A 12,183-nucleotide genomic window follows, 5' to 3' on the forward strand; every position below is an offset into this window, starting at 1 on the left:
AGAGAATTTATTTTTGTATATAAGTCAGATGATATTTTAATTGGAATCATTGATGGACAGTCATTTTCACCTACAGTTAATATTAATTTGTCGTTACAGGAAAAATCATACAACTCACAAGATTTGAGGATGTCCCCTGTCGTTGCATCGGGTTTGATGAACGCTTCAATTATATATTTTTCATACGGATTGGTTCTTCTCGACTGAATGAGCGCTGAGGATAAATTTTTAGATTATTGACTTCCTATAATGTAAATTTTTCTTCCTGATTTTCTTTGAATATTGGTACTTTTTTTTAGCGAGTTTTTCTTGGTACTGCTGGTGCATTTTCTAAATTAATTGGTATTTGTTCTATTGCTTTATGAGATATTATATTGTTTTGTATAGAGGATTTTACTGACGGTGTGCGTTTAGATTTCTTTGTCTTTGTTCGTAGCGGTGTGGAGTTGATTGAAGAATTACCGTCGCCTAGCAATGTTTTAAGTAATTTTATTTGTGTTTCATTTTCTTCAATTAACTTTCTTTGTTTTGTGTTTTCTATATTTAGTTTGGCAATTTCTTCATGAGCACTTTCTAATTGCCCAGATAGGGTTGCTAAGTCCTGTTTAAGATCTAAAACCTGTGAGCTTTCGACACTACCAAGATCTGGTGAACTACATGTGCTGACATCTCTGAATGTAGAATTATGTAGGTCTTCCATTGAACTACAAAATGTTACCTATATTTTCTAATGATTGATTATGTAGTGTGAGAGTATTCTTGCTGGATAAATTACTAATACTTGAAATGGTTTTATCTAACGAGATACTTTGTGTCAGCTGTTCAGTATTTGAAAGATTTTTTATTTCCTGTGTAGAGCTTTTCCTACATTTATGACTGTATCTTTTTAAAGTAATGCTAGCACATTTTAAGTCAAACGTGTTATTGCAATTAGTACATTCCAAATATTCTTTCACTTTTATAGTGTGTGTGCATGTTGCGCAGATATTCCTTCGTTTCGATCTGGTATACATCCTGCTATAAGGATTCAAATAAAATGCCAATGAAATAAACAACAATAAAATTAAAATTGGCCAAAACATATAAATTAAAACACGTTATATATACAAAAATGAAAAAAAAAAGATTCGAACCGTAATCATCAACACGTTAGTCCGATGTCAAACGACAAAGCTATTCAATAATTAATAACCGGGTTGAAATGTGTGAATCTAAGTTCACAAGCCCAAGTCAAATATAGGCTCAGACGTCATAAAGATTAAGCACGGATTTTGAACTACCGGCGCAAGTTATTTTACACCAACACAAATTTACTTAGTGTCTTTGAGCGCAAAATCACAATGGTTGAATTTAGTTAAATAATACCGTCACTGTTGGTTCCACGTTGTAATGAATAGCCCTTGTGTTTGTTGTGTTTGTTTAATTATTATGATAGTTATCAATATCAGCTTGTTGTAACAGTAATCTAATGAAACCTAATGAAACGTCGAAGAGTGCACTCGGAATTCAAAGGTATTTAGTGCCGGATGAAACGGTTAATTTCTGTGGAGTAACGCCTGTATTTGAAGCATCGATACTAAACTTCCTTATAAAACTAATGTAAAACAGACTTGATTTATAATTTTTACTTATCTCTTGACTTCAACTTTTACGGAGACAACCGCTCACTGACACCATGACACTCGAAACACAATATTGAAATATTAATACTAATATTACTCGATGAAATAAGGATTCTATAAACTGGATTGTCACACACTTTAAATTTAACTTCAAAATTTAGTATTTTACACCGTAAACATCCTCACACTACTCAAAATAATTAAATACAATTATTAAAGTGTTAGGGAGCACTCAAGAAACACGTAACTTTTGTCAACTAACTAAATACTGAGTATACCACTGCTATCCCGTTTAGATTTTATGAAAAACCAGAAATACTTAGTGTTTGAACGGATATTTTCTTCGGTATGACTTATATATTTATCATAGCACTGAATCATGTATTCTTTAACTTTTCATCGTGCAATCGAGAATTCGCTATAATCATTTAGCCTACCGTATGTTTTCCATTTCCGATATTTCAATATTTCAGTTTCCTATTTATTAATTTTATCAGATGCTTATTATACCAAATTGGGTAATTGTGGTTAGTTTTAATCACTTTATAAGGCACATACTTGTCTATTAGACTATTAACTATTTTATAAAAGGATTCTACAAATTATCAATGTTATTTTAATCGAGATGAGTTGACCAATCAATATCCGACAGTTCTGAGTTTATTTTGTCATAGTCAGCTACATGACACCGTATCACTCGAGTCACTGGGCGCAAACTCGACGTATAACTAATATTTAAATCTATACAGAAAGAGGGATGATGACCGTCCTCAGGTAGGGACAATGGGTCAACACGTTGCACCGAACATTCAGAGTCAGATATAACCAGGTCCAATTGTCGATTATTCTTATTATTAATATAATTATATTGAGACCAGCTATTAAAACATAAAAACTCAAATATCTGAGATGTTAACGTGTTTTCATAGGCATTTTCTAGACATAATTTGATACCTGATGAATAGGGATCTGGGATCCATTTAGCTAGTCTAATATTAAAGTCTCCCACTGATAAAAAAATATCATTAGGATATTAATTCAAATCAAATCAAATCAAAATATTTTATTGCAAGTCACATTTTACAGTAGGATGGTTGGTACATTAATGGGTACACAATATGTGACGCCCTGCAATGGCACAGCAACGTTATACATAAAATAAATAAGTCTTATACATTCTTATACTATATTGTAACTAATTCTCACACTTGTAATTAAAAAATTCGGGTAAATCGTAGAAGCATTTTGAAACTAAAAAATTTTTAAGATGTCTTTTAAATAGAGAAGGCTTCTCTTTATTTTTAATTTCGTTTGGGATGTGATTATAAATTTTTATTGCCATGTGGTGAGGGCTCGATGACACTAATGACATACTTGTTTATTTGTTAATTTGTTATTTGGTAGTGTTGAGTATAAGTCCGAATGTTTTTTAACAAATTGACATGCTTCTTGGATGTAAATTGAAGTAAGAGTTAAAATTTTGTGTTTAATAAAATATGGTCTACATGAATCCATCTGCTGAATATTTTCTAAAATTCTGATATATTTTTTCTGTTGAATAAATATATCTTTTATTTCACTACAGTTTCCCCATATTAATATTCCATATGATAATCTAGAATGTGCATATGCATAATAAGCAGCAAGGGCAGATTTGAAATCTGTTACGCGTTTTAGTTGGTAAAGAGCATAAGTAAAAGGTGACATTTTGCTTTTTAATTTCTGTAGATATGGCTTCCATGTCAAGTGTGAGTCTAAATCAATTCCCAGTAGTGTAGCTGTGTCAACTGTTTCAAGTTGTGAATTTTTGTAAGAATATGATATATTTAAGGGGGATTTTTGATAAGGTTTAAAAGGTATAATTTTAGTTTTATTAATATTAAGTTCAAGATTATTATTATTTAGCCAACAAAAGATTTTGTCCATTGTAATATTTAATTTTTCTTCTAGTTGTTTTAAATTAGAGCATGGGATCAAAATAGAAATGTCATCAGCAAAAAGAGTACAATCATCGTCTATTAAGTTAGGAAGATCATTTATATATATGAGAAACAATATACAACCCAACACACTGCCCTGTGGAATCGATCCTGATAAGTGAGCTTTATCTTATATCTTTAAATGAGCAATTCTTGTATATATATAATTGGAATCTCGGAATCGGCTCCAACGATTTTCATAAAATTTAGTATATAGGGGGTTTCGGGGGTGATAAATCGATCTAGCTAGGTTTCAATTTAAAAAAATGTATTTTTATCCGTTTTAATGAGAAACAGCTACAATAACTTTAGAATACAAAGGTAAATTTCGACACTATATACAAGACTATAGTAGCTCAGATGGGACATTGGGTGATCCGGAAAGCAAAAGACCCGGTTCGAATCCAGATGTCCTATTAGTTTTTTTTTAAATTCAAGTTTGTACATTCTTAAAAATCCGAGCAAGGCTCGGTTGTCCGGATATTTAGATCTTATGTGTACTTGTAATTCAGTCAGAGATATATTCATAAAAAGTCTGTTCAGCTAGTATTTGGGTATCATTTTGTGGAAAATAGCAGCAAAATATTCGTAACCTGGTCATAGTAGATACTTTGTTTAAGAAAATATTAACAAAGGTCACATCAGCGTCATATACGTACGGTAATGACTGCAAGCCTTGCATACTTACGCTTACCCCACTACGAACTGCAATTAAGGTTTCTCCTCCTCTTTGACCACGTTATAAGAGGCAACTTGTTCCAGGGTTTGGTGACACTCGTGTATTAGTGCTGAGTTGTAGGTGGTACCCTTCAGCGCTGTTAGTACCGCTATACTGTCAGAAATAATTCTGATTCTGTGGCCATGTACTTTTCTTCTTAATATTACACATTGGAAGATGGAGCTGTGTGTGCCCAAGGTTATGGAAGTGTGTATGTTCAGTTCCTGTGAGAAGATGCCGGCACCAGTTCCAGTAGCCATTTTCGAGCCGTCTGTGTAAATTCTTAATTCATTTACACCTGACTGGTCAGCATCTTTCTCACATAGCTGTATGTGATAGTTCTTATGAAAAGCATGTGTTTTAGGTATCTTGTCGCATGATGCCTCACAGAGTGGATTGTCCTTTGTTACCTTATTCCAGAGATTATCTGTTAGGCAGTCTTCATTCTTTCATATACCCAACAGCTTTAGACGTAGAGTCGCCATTGTCGCTTCTTGTTAAAAGTGTATGTCGAGTGGTGTTAGCCCTAGAATAGTATCAAGGGCGGAAGTAGGCGTGGTGCGCATGCATCCTGTTATGGCTGTGCAAGCCGGCCGCTGGAAACGCTGCAGCTTGGTTTGTACTGTCACAAGCTCTGTCCTGGGCCACCAAGCTATTGCTCCGTAGGAGATAATTCGTCTGATGACTGCTGTGTAGAGCCATCTGCTTATCTTTGGAGCAAGACCACAGGTTTTGCCTATGAGTCTTCTACACTGCCAAAAGATGATGCACGCTTTTTCCAGCTTGTGTTCGAGGTGTTTGTTCCAAAGCAACTTACTATCCAGTATGACCCCTAGGTATTTAACTTCTTTAGTAAGGCTTAGTTCGGTGTTGAACAGCTTTGGTAATGTAAGATTACCAAGGCTGCGTTTTTTTGTGAATAGTATTAGCTCCGTCTTTGACGGATTAGCTGGAAGTTTGTTGCACCATTCTTCAAGAACCTTAAAAGCAGATCTCATGAGGCTACATAAAACGCTCTCAACTGGTCCTGTTATTAGAATGGCGAGGTCGTCAGCATAGCCCACCGTGTACAGTTTCTTTTTGTTTAGCCTTGTGATGAGCTCATCCACCACAAGGTTCCAGAGCAGGGGCGAGAGTACCCCTCCTTGTGGGCAGCCCGTTGCCACCACACATCTAGTACTGGTGTTCACAATGAATCGTATGCCTCAACATGCTGTCTATCCACCCGGTAATTGTAGCATCTACATCATGATCGGCTAGCGCTCGGCCTATGCTAGTGAAAGAGGTTTTGTCGAAAGCGCCTTCGATATCAATAAAAGCACTTAAGGTTGATTGTTTGCGTGATTATCCTTTCATTACAAGAGATGTTACACAATAAAGTGCGGATTCGGTTGATCTGCCCTGAGTAAAGGCATGTTGGTTGGCATGTAGCGGTTTTTGTATGAGAGCATTTTCCCTAATATCCCTATCGCAAAGTCTCTCTAGAGTCATCAACAAAAATGATGTGAGACTGATTGGCCTGTACGATTTCGGGTTAGTATAGTCACTTTTGCCGGGCTTAGGGATAAATACCACTTTTACCTCCCTCCACTGGAGCAGTATGTATTTGTAGGCCAGGCATGCCCTGTAGATAGCAGTTAGATGTACTGCTAGCGGCCCCATACCGCTCCATTGTAGCAGCCCTGGGAAGATCCCGTCCAGGCCTCCTGATTTAAATGGAAGAAAGCTGTTAATTGACCACATTACCTTGTCTTTGTCTACCACCCTGTGAGCTGTGGTCCAATCCGTTTGATCCGGTGTGTTGCTCTGCTACGCCTCCTCCTCCCACGTCTGGTTGTTGGTGATGCGACATCCTGGAAAGTGAGTTTGCAGGAGTAGTTCGCAGGTCTCAGTGTCGGATTTGGTGTATGTGCCGTCAGATTTTTTCAAGCAACCTAGATTTCGCTCTGGGTCACGTGAAAGGATGTTTTTTACTTTAGCCGCTTGGTTTGTGGATTCAATGTTAGTGGAGAAGCGTCTTCAGCTTTCTCTGTTCCTTTCGCGAATGCGCCTCTTGAAACGGTATTGGGCCTGTTTGTATGCGTCCCAGTCGTCTGGTGCCCGGGTATTTTTGGCTCTGTTGTAGTAAGTCGAAGTAAGAGGGCACGTCTGTTCATAGCTGTTGATTAGCGTTTGAGTTATGTTAGTTACATGAGTTTCTATACCTGCGGTACCGTTATAATCGTTTGTTAGGGAAATGGTCATACGCTCATTTCTCACCAATCTGTCGTACTTGGTGCGGTCCGTTTTACGCGGGTTCCGCCTTGGCAGGGCAGGTTTGATGTTTAAGCGGAGGTTGTACCTAATCCATCTGTGATCCGAGCATGAAGGTTCGTCCGACACGTGCCTTTCATTGACGTGTGAAGAGACATGGTCGGTTGCCAGTGTTAGGTCGATTATAGTTTGGGCGCGCGCCGTAACATAGGTAGGCTCGGTGCCCCTGTTAAGTATATTAAGGTTAGTTGAGAAAAGGTATGTTTGTAAGTCCTCGCCTCTTTTGTTGGTATTTTGGCTGCCCCAGATGGTGTGATGTGCGTTGGAGTCAGCGGAGATGACGAGTTCCAGCCTCTCTGTCTCGCAGTAAGTGACTAGCGCGGTGAGCTCCGGTGTTCCTCTGTACCTCCTCTTCCCCCGGTAAATAGACCGACGCTATGACCACGTTTGATAGGCCTAGGCGGCCATCTGCCTGGAGCTTCACAGCGGTTAGATCTCTGGAACATAGCTCATTTATAATGGTGGTCGTTACATGCCGCGAAGTATATATACATGAACGTGGTTTACCTTCGGTAGCGGATAGAAGTTTGCCTCCGATGTTGTTGAGACCACATATATTGCCTTTTCTAATCCACGGCTCCTGGATTAGGGCTATGGTCTCGGTGTTGCCCTCCAGCAAACGTCGCAGGTTAGCCGTTGCGGTATAGCTGTGCTGGAGGTTGATTTGAAGAATTTTAAGGAGTGGAGTTGGATCGGTCTGGGCTGCCATCGCTGTGCAGTAGACTATCCTCCAGCCCGTTTGTCTGATCCTCCTCCCCGGCCCCTTGCTGCCACCAGTCTATGGAGCGCGATTTGGTCTCTATGGGAGTCCGAACCTCTTTACAAGTGGTGGTCATAGAGACACCGTCGGTCCTCTTCTGATGTGTAGTGTCAGGGGCTGTACCTGAGGGCTGCTGCCCTCCTTCCGGCACGATTCCATGCGGTTGTCGGGTGCTGCCTCAGGAACGGTCGAGGTTGGTACTCTCGGCTGCGCTGCCACGTCCGGGTTTGGTTTCGGTGGCTCGCTGCCTTTACCCTCCTCTTCGGGAAAATTCACGTAGACTGAGCCACATTTATACGAGACCCTGCGATCTCGCTTCTTGAGCTCAGCTACATCTGCCTCGGGTATCCCAAGGACTATGCGCACCCTGCCACTTTCATCCGGTTCTGGAATGTGCTACAAGCTCCAGGTGCAGACATTGTACCACGGATTCTGCCCGGCGTATCTGGTCTGCAGCATGCTGAGATTTTCGTCCTTGGAAAACCTTGGGATGATCATAGTTGCCTTGTCTTTCCTGGGGATGTCGGCTTGACGTTTGACCACTAGTCTGGTGTGTGGAAGTGGCGAAGTGATCTTTGTGACAGTCTTTTTAAGCCATTCCACGGTGTAAGTGTCCTCGCACCAAAGCTTGAGGGTACCCTCACCATGGTTGGCTTTGCCTCTGAAGCTGGGCAGCCTGAAAGGGTCAGTGGAAGAGGTGGCGGCGCAGAATTCGGCGTCTATCGCACCCTCTATTGCCGGCTGTATCGCCTGGCTTGTTCAGCTTTTATGTCAATGAAGGGCTCGTTCATTATCGCGACTAGCAAATCGTTGGATTTGCACATGTCTGCGTAATTTATGGAGCCCTTTTTGGGAGTAGGCCGCGGGTTCGTTCGCGTACGCTTTACGTTCTCGTGGGGTGACAAGGTGTCATCAGGGCGACCTTGCCCGGAAACAGCACGAGCTTCCGCCTTCTGCCAGCGCGTTTCCCTCGTGGCCTTTTTTGGGGCTTACTACCGCCTGCTACTGGTTCGATTGTCGGCTGTCCTGTGGACTTGCCTTTATCTCCAGTAGCGCTGTCTCCCTGTACCTCTTTAGGTTTAGGGGGGTTGCTTTTGGCGGCTTTTATCCTCGCTTTCCTAGCCTCGGCTCGCGCGCGATTTGTATGCAGGCTTGGCATCTCCCTTCCTGATGGGTAATGTCCAGGCATCGTCCGTAAAGGTAGTTGCCGGTATGGCTTCCTTCAGGATGGAAAGATCCAGCGAGGAAGACTCTTTCGGCGCTGTAGGAGCAGCCGCAGTCTGGATGGATTGGCTAAGCGCTCCCGAGGGAGCAGCTGGATTTTTGTGGTCGATTGTTCTCTTTTTATCCATGGGTGTAGATTGATTTAAATGCATCCTCGTCAGCGCCTCACCCGCCTCGGAGACTCAGTAGGGGACGTCATGCACCTCGATGTACATGTCCGCCAAGACTGCTGCGAGGATATAGTTACCCTCACCGTGAATACCTAATGACTGACGTCCGAGTAATGTAGAAGCCGCATACGTGAGGAAGAGAGCCTCCCGCGCTCACCTCAACATCCGCGACCGGGCCATAGGCACACACATGGATTTGGGTCACTCGCCGGCAGACCTCTGACGGGAAGCCACAGCCGATTGATCGAGGATGGCTAGTCCCCGACCGCCCGTTTGAGAGGAAGATCAGGGCCAAAGAGGTGTGTTGCATCAAGCAGGTAACTGACCGACCGCTATCCGCTCAACCACCAGGATTCCTTACTCCCTCCTTACGGGTATCCACGCACGGCACAAACACGTGGGTGATCGCAAGTTCCTTACCCATTGATGTTAGTGAGCCCTCGACCTCTCGACCACATCAGGTGAGGTGAAGGAGGAAAGGATTGTGTGGGTAGGTTGGGGGAGAGCGGCCAGAGGTTTCTGTTCTGCCAATTACCTTAATGCAAATTATTTAATGACTCTATGAAGACACTTGGCCAAAAAACGGGCGGCAACCTCGAGAAGGATAGTCCACTGGCCTTGTTTAGGGGGTCACTGTACTGTATATATTACTGTATTCCTCTAAACCATTCGCCAAACCCAGCATCGGACCAGATGCTGGGAGTAGGGGTTGCGTCAATCAATGTCCGTGAGAGAAAATTCATTGACGATACCCCCGCCCACTGCCTTCTCTATATGATTTCACGAATAAAATGGTAATTGGTAACGCTAAGTTTGTAGCACAGTTTCTTATCAATACTGGATGAATACCATCCGGGCCAGCACCCTTGGCTACATTTACAGAGATTAGATGCATCCATGAAATATTTCACATTTAAAACGCTTTTTAACATTGAATATGATTCATGTATTGGATGCACGAACCATACAAACTAATTTGATATGGAAGTATATTAAAGCCATTGTAAAATACTCTATTTGATTTAAAAGAGTGGCCGTTGAGTTCTTGTTGTTCTTCTGACGCGCTCTACTTTTTCTGTTATTAATCTAATTCTAATTTAAATTAAATATTTTAAACGATTCAAGAGCGCTTAGTTTAATTTGAATAAAGTTTATTTGACTTTGATATGTAATGTTCGATCGAGTAACTGATCTACTAAAGGAGAGTCGATTTATTAATTTCATATTTTAGTTACCATAAAATATACATTATAATATACTAGCTACCCCGACAGATGTTGTTCTGTAAATAATAAAAAAAAACGGTTTTATAGGAAATTTAAAATAATATTTCAAAACATCAAGAATTATTTCGTAAAAATGCTCCCTGTTGTTATAATGAAATTGTTTCACAGCGGAACTGTCAAACCGTGCCTCACTAAATTCTCTTATAGAAAATATGTCCATACAAAACAAATATTGATAGTAAAAATAATTATGGGTCCCTAATCGAAATAAAAACTATCCTATCTCTCAAGTTGGACCAAACTGCACTTCATGGAGTAATCCCCATTAAAATCCGTTCATTAGTTTAGGAGTCTATCGCGGACAAACAACTTGTCACGTAATTTATATATATTAAGATATAACACACATTACAATAAATCCACCACTACTATCCTTTCCGATGGCGAGAACAAATGTGTCGGCAAAGTCGCCTCTAACTAGAGCCCTTCGCCATATAAATGAACTCCACCACAAAGTGGATATTTTTGGGTGTACGTGGATTGAACTCGCAAGGGTATTGTTATACTTATGTAGTATGTTATGATAAATATGTAGTTGTATGTTCAAGTTTTTTTGTATTTTCTGGGGTGATGTATTTTTGCTAATGTAATGTTTGGGTTATTAATTTTTGCTATTGCATGATTATATAATAATAATATATAATAATATCTATTTATTTTCTCCTCACAAAGATCTTAAAGCTAAAACAGTACAGTAGTGTTTTTTTTTTTTTTTAACAGATAGTATTTTGTGAGGAGCTGGTGTCTGAAGTAGGTTGACCCTGTATTGCAGATCACCAGGACCTCACCCCCAGATATAAGGATCACAATGATTAAAATAGTGCACATCCGTACTAGTAGCTAGAAGAGCAACAATAGATCATAACAATAAATGACTTTAAATTTGTAAATTACTAGTAATAAAATGTGTGTGTGTGTGTGTGTGTATGTGTGAAAGTTTTAGATTGATTTGTTTGTTGTTTGTTCATATGTTATTCTTGTTGTTTGTAACTGTCGCATTAGGTAATATACCTGTAATGATAGTTGCTGTGTGTGGTTAATAAATAAATAAAAAATTAAAAAAGTACCTCATCCTGATAAAATTGCAAATAAAAAATATAGTGTCATTGTATACTTAGATAATAGTTTAATTTATTTTAGTATTAGTTTTTTTTTATTGGAAACTGTAAATTTATATCGTAATTAAATTGTATTCGTTATATAAAGAATGTTCTCATCAATAATGTGTTCTGTTAAATAAAATAAAAAATATGACACAGCAAATCTGAACAAAGGCATTTTTAGCTTATTTCATAACTATTTCAATGGCGTACTATTTATATACAGATGCCACACAAATTAAACAGGTTTTTGATTCAGAATTAGATTTTTTGCAAAGTAGAGTACATAAATTATAGACAACGTAAATAAAATTTTAAAAAACAAAATTTTATGAACGATGCGGGATTCGATCCCACGACTTCCGGCGTTCTATGCCGGTGCTCTACCCAACTGAGCTAACCGTTCGAGTACCGCCTCGTTATAAAATTCTGTTTGCTTTGTTCAACTCTCAGAACTCGAACGGCACAGCACCGGCACGGAACGCCGGAGGTCGTGGGTTCGAATCCCGCATTGTTCATAAAATTTTGTTTTTAAAAATTTTATTTGTGTATTAATCCTAGAAGTGAGGGTTATCACTTTGAAAACGTAACATATTGTTTATTGACAACGTATTTAATTTGCAGAGAAAAAGGAAGACTTAATGGGAGGAGATGTTGAAGTACTGAGTCCTACCGACAGGAAAGCACTTAACCAAGAGATGAGCCTGATTAGGAACCTGGTGAGTAGCGTGATAATCTATTTATTACAATACGATTATCTTGCAGTCTTTGTGACTCCTTAAATAATGCTTGTTGCGTTTTAATGATGTCCTTGCAAATCTGCAGTATGGAATTTATCAAAATTATCAATGAATTATGTGTAAATAAAATGGTACCTATACTAATAATTCAAATTCAAATATTTTCATTCAAAATAGGATGTGACATCACTTATTGAAAGTCAAAGAACTACCACCCATTCCAAAATGAATGCCTTAGACCTGAGAAGAATGGGCGCAACAAACTCAGCGG

At 39.5% G+C, this 12,183-nt stretch overlaps 1 protein-coding gene across 4 annotated transcripts in view; it reads left to right on the forward strand.

The window, feature by feature from the left end:
- LOC126976156 (uncharacterized) overlaps positions 1 to 12,183 on the forward strand; it is a 48,724-nt gene that overhangs the window by 30,382 nt on the left and 6,159 nt on the right. For 3 of the 4 annotated variants that reach the window (XR_007731848.1, XM_050824375.1, XM_050824376.1), the window contains one exon: positions 11,797 to 11,891. Coding sequence is in view for 3 of the 4 variants with exons in the window: in XM_050824375.1 (XP_050680332.1) it covers positions 11,797 to 11,891 (95 nt within the window). In the remaining variant the exon portion in view is untranslated. Of the gene's footprint in view, positions 1 to 3,575; positions 3,720 to 11,796; positions 11,892 to 12,183 lie in introns of those variants that run through there. The other variant, XM_050824377.1, reaches the window with a different exon arrangement.

The sequence above is a fragment of the Leptidea sinapis genome, chromosome 39 (assembly GCF_905404315.1).
Source record: "Leptidea sinapis chromosome 39, ilLepSina1.1, whole genome shotgun sequence".
Classification (NCBI taxonomy): domain Eukaryota; kingdom Metazoa; phylum Arthropoda; class Insecta; order Lepidoptera; family Pieridae; genus Leptidea; species Leptidea sinapis.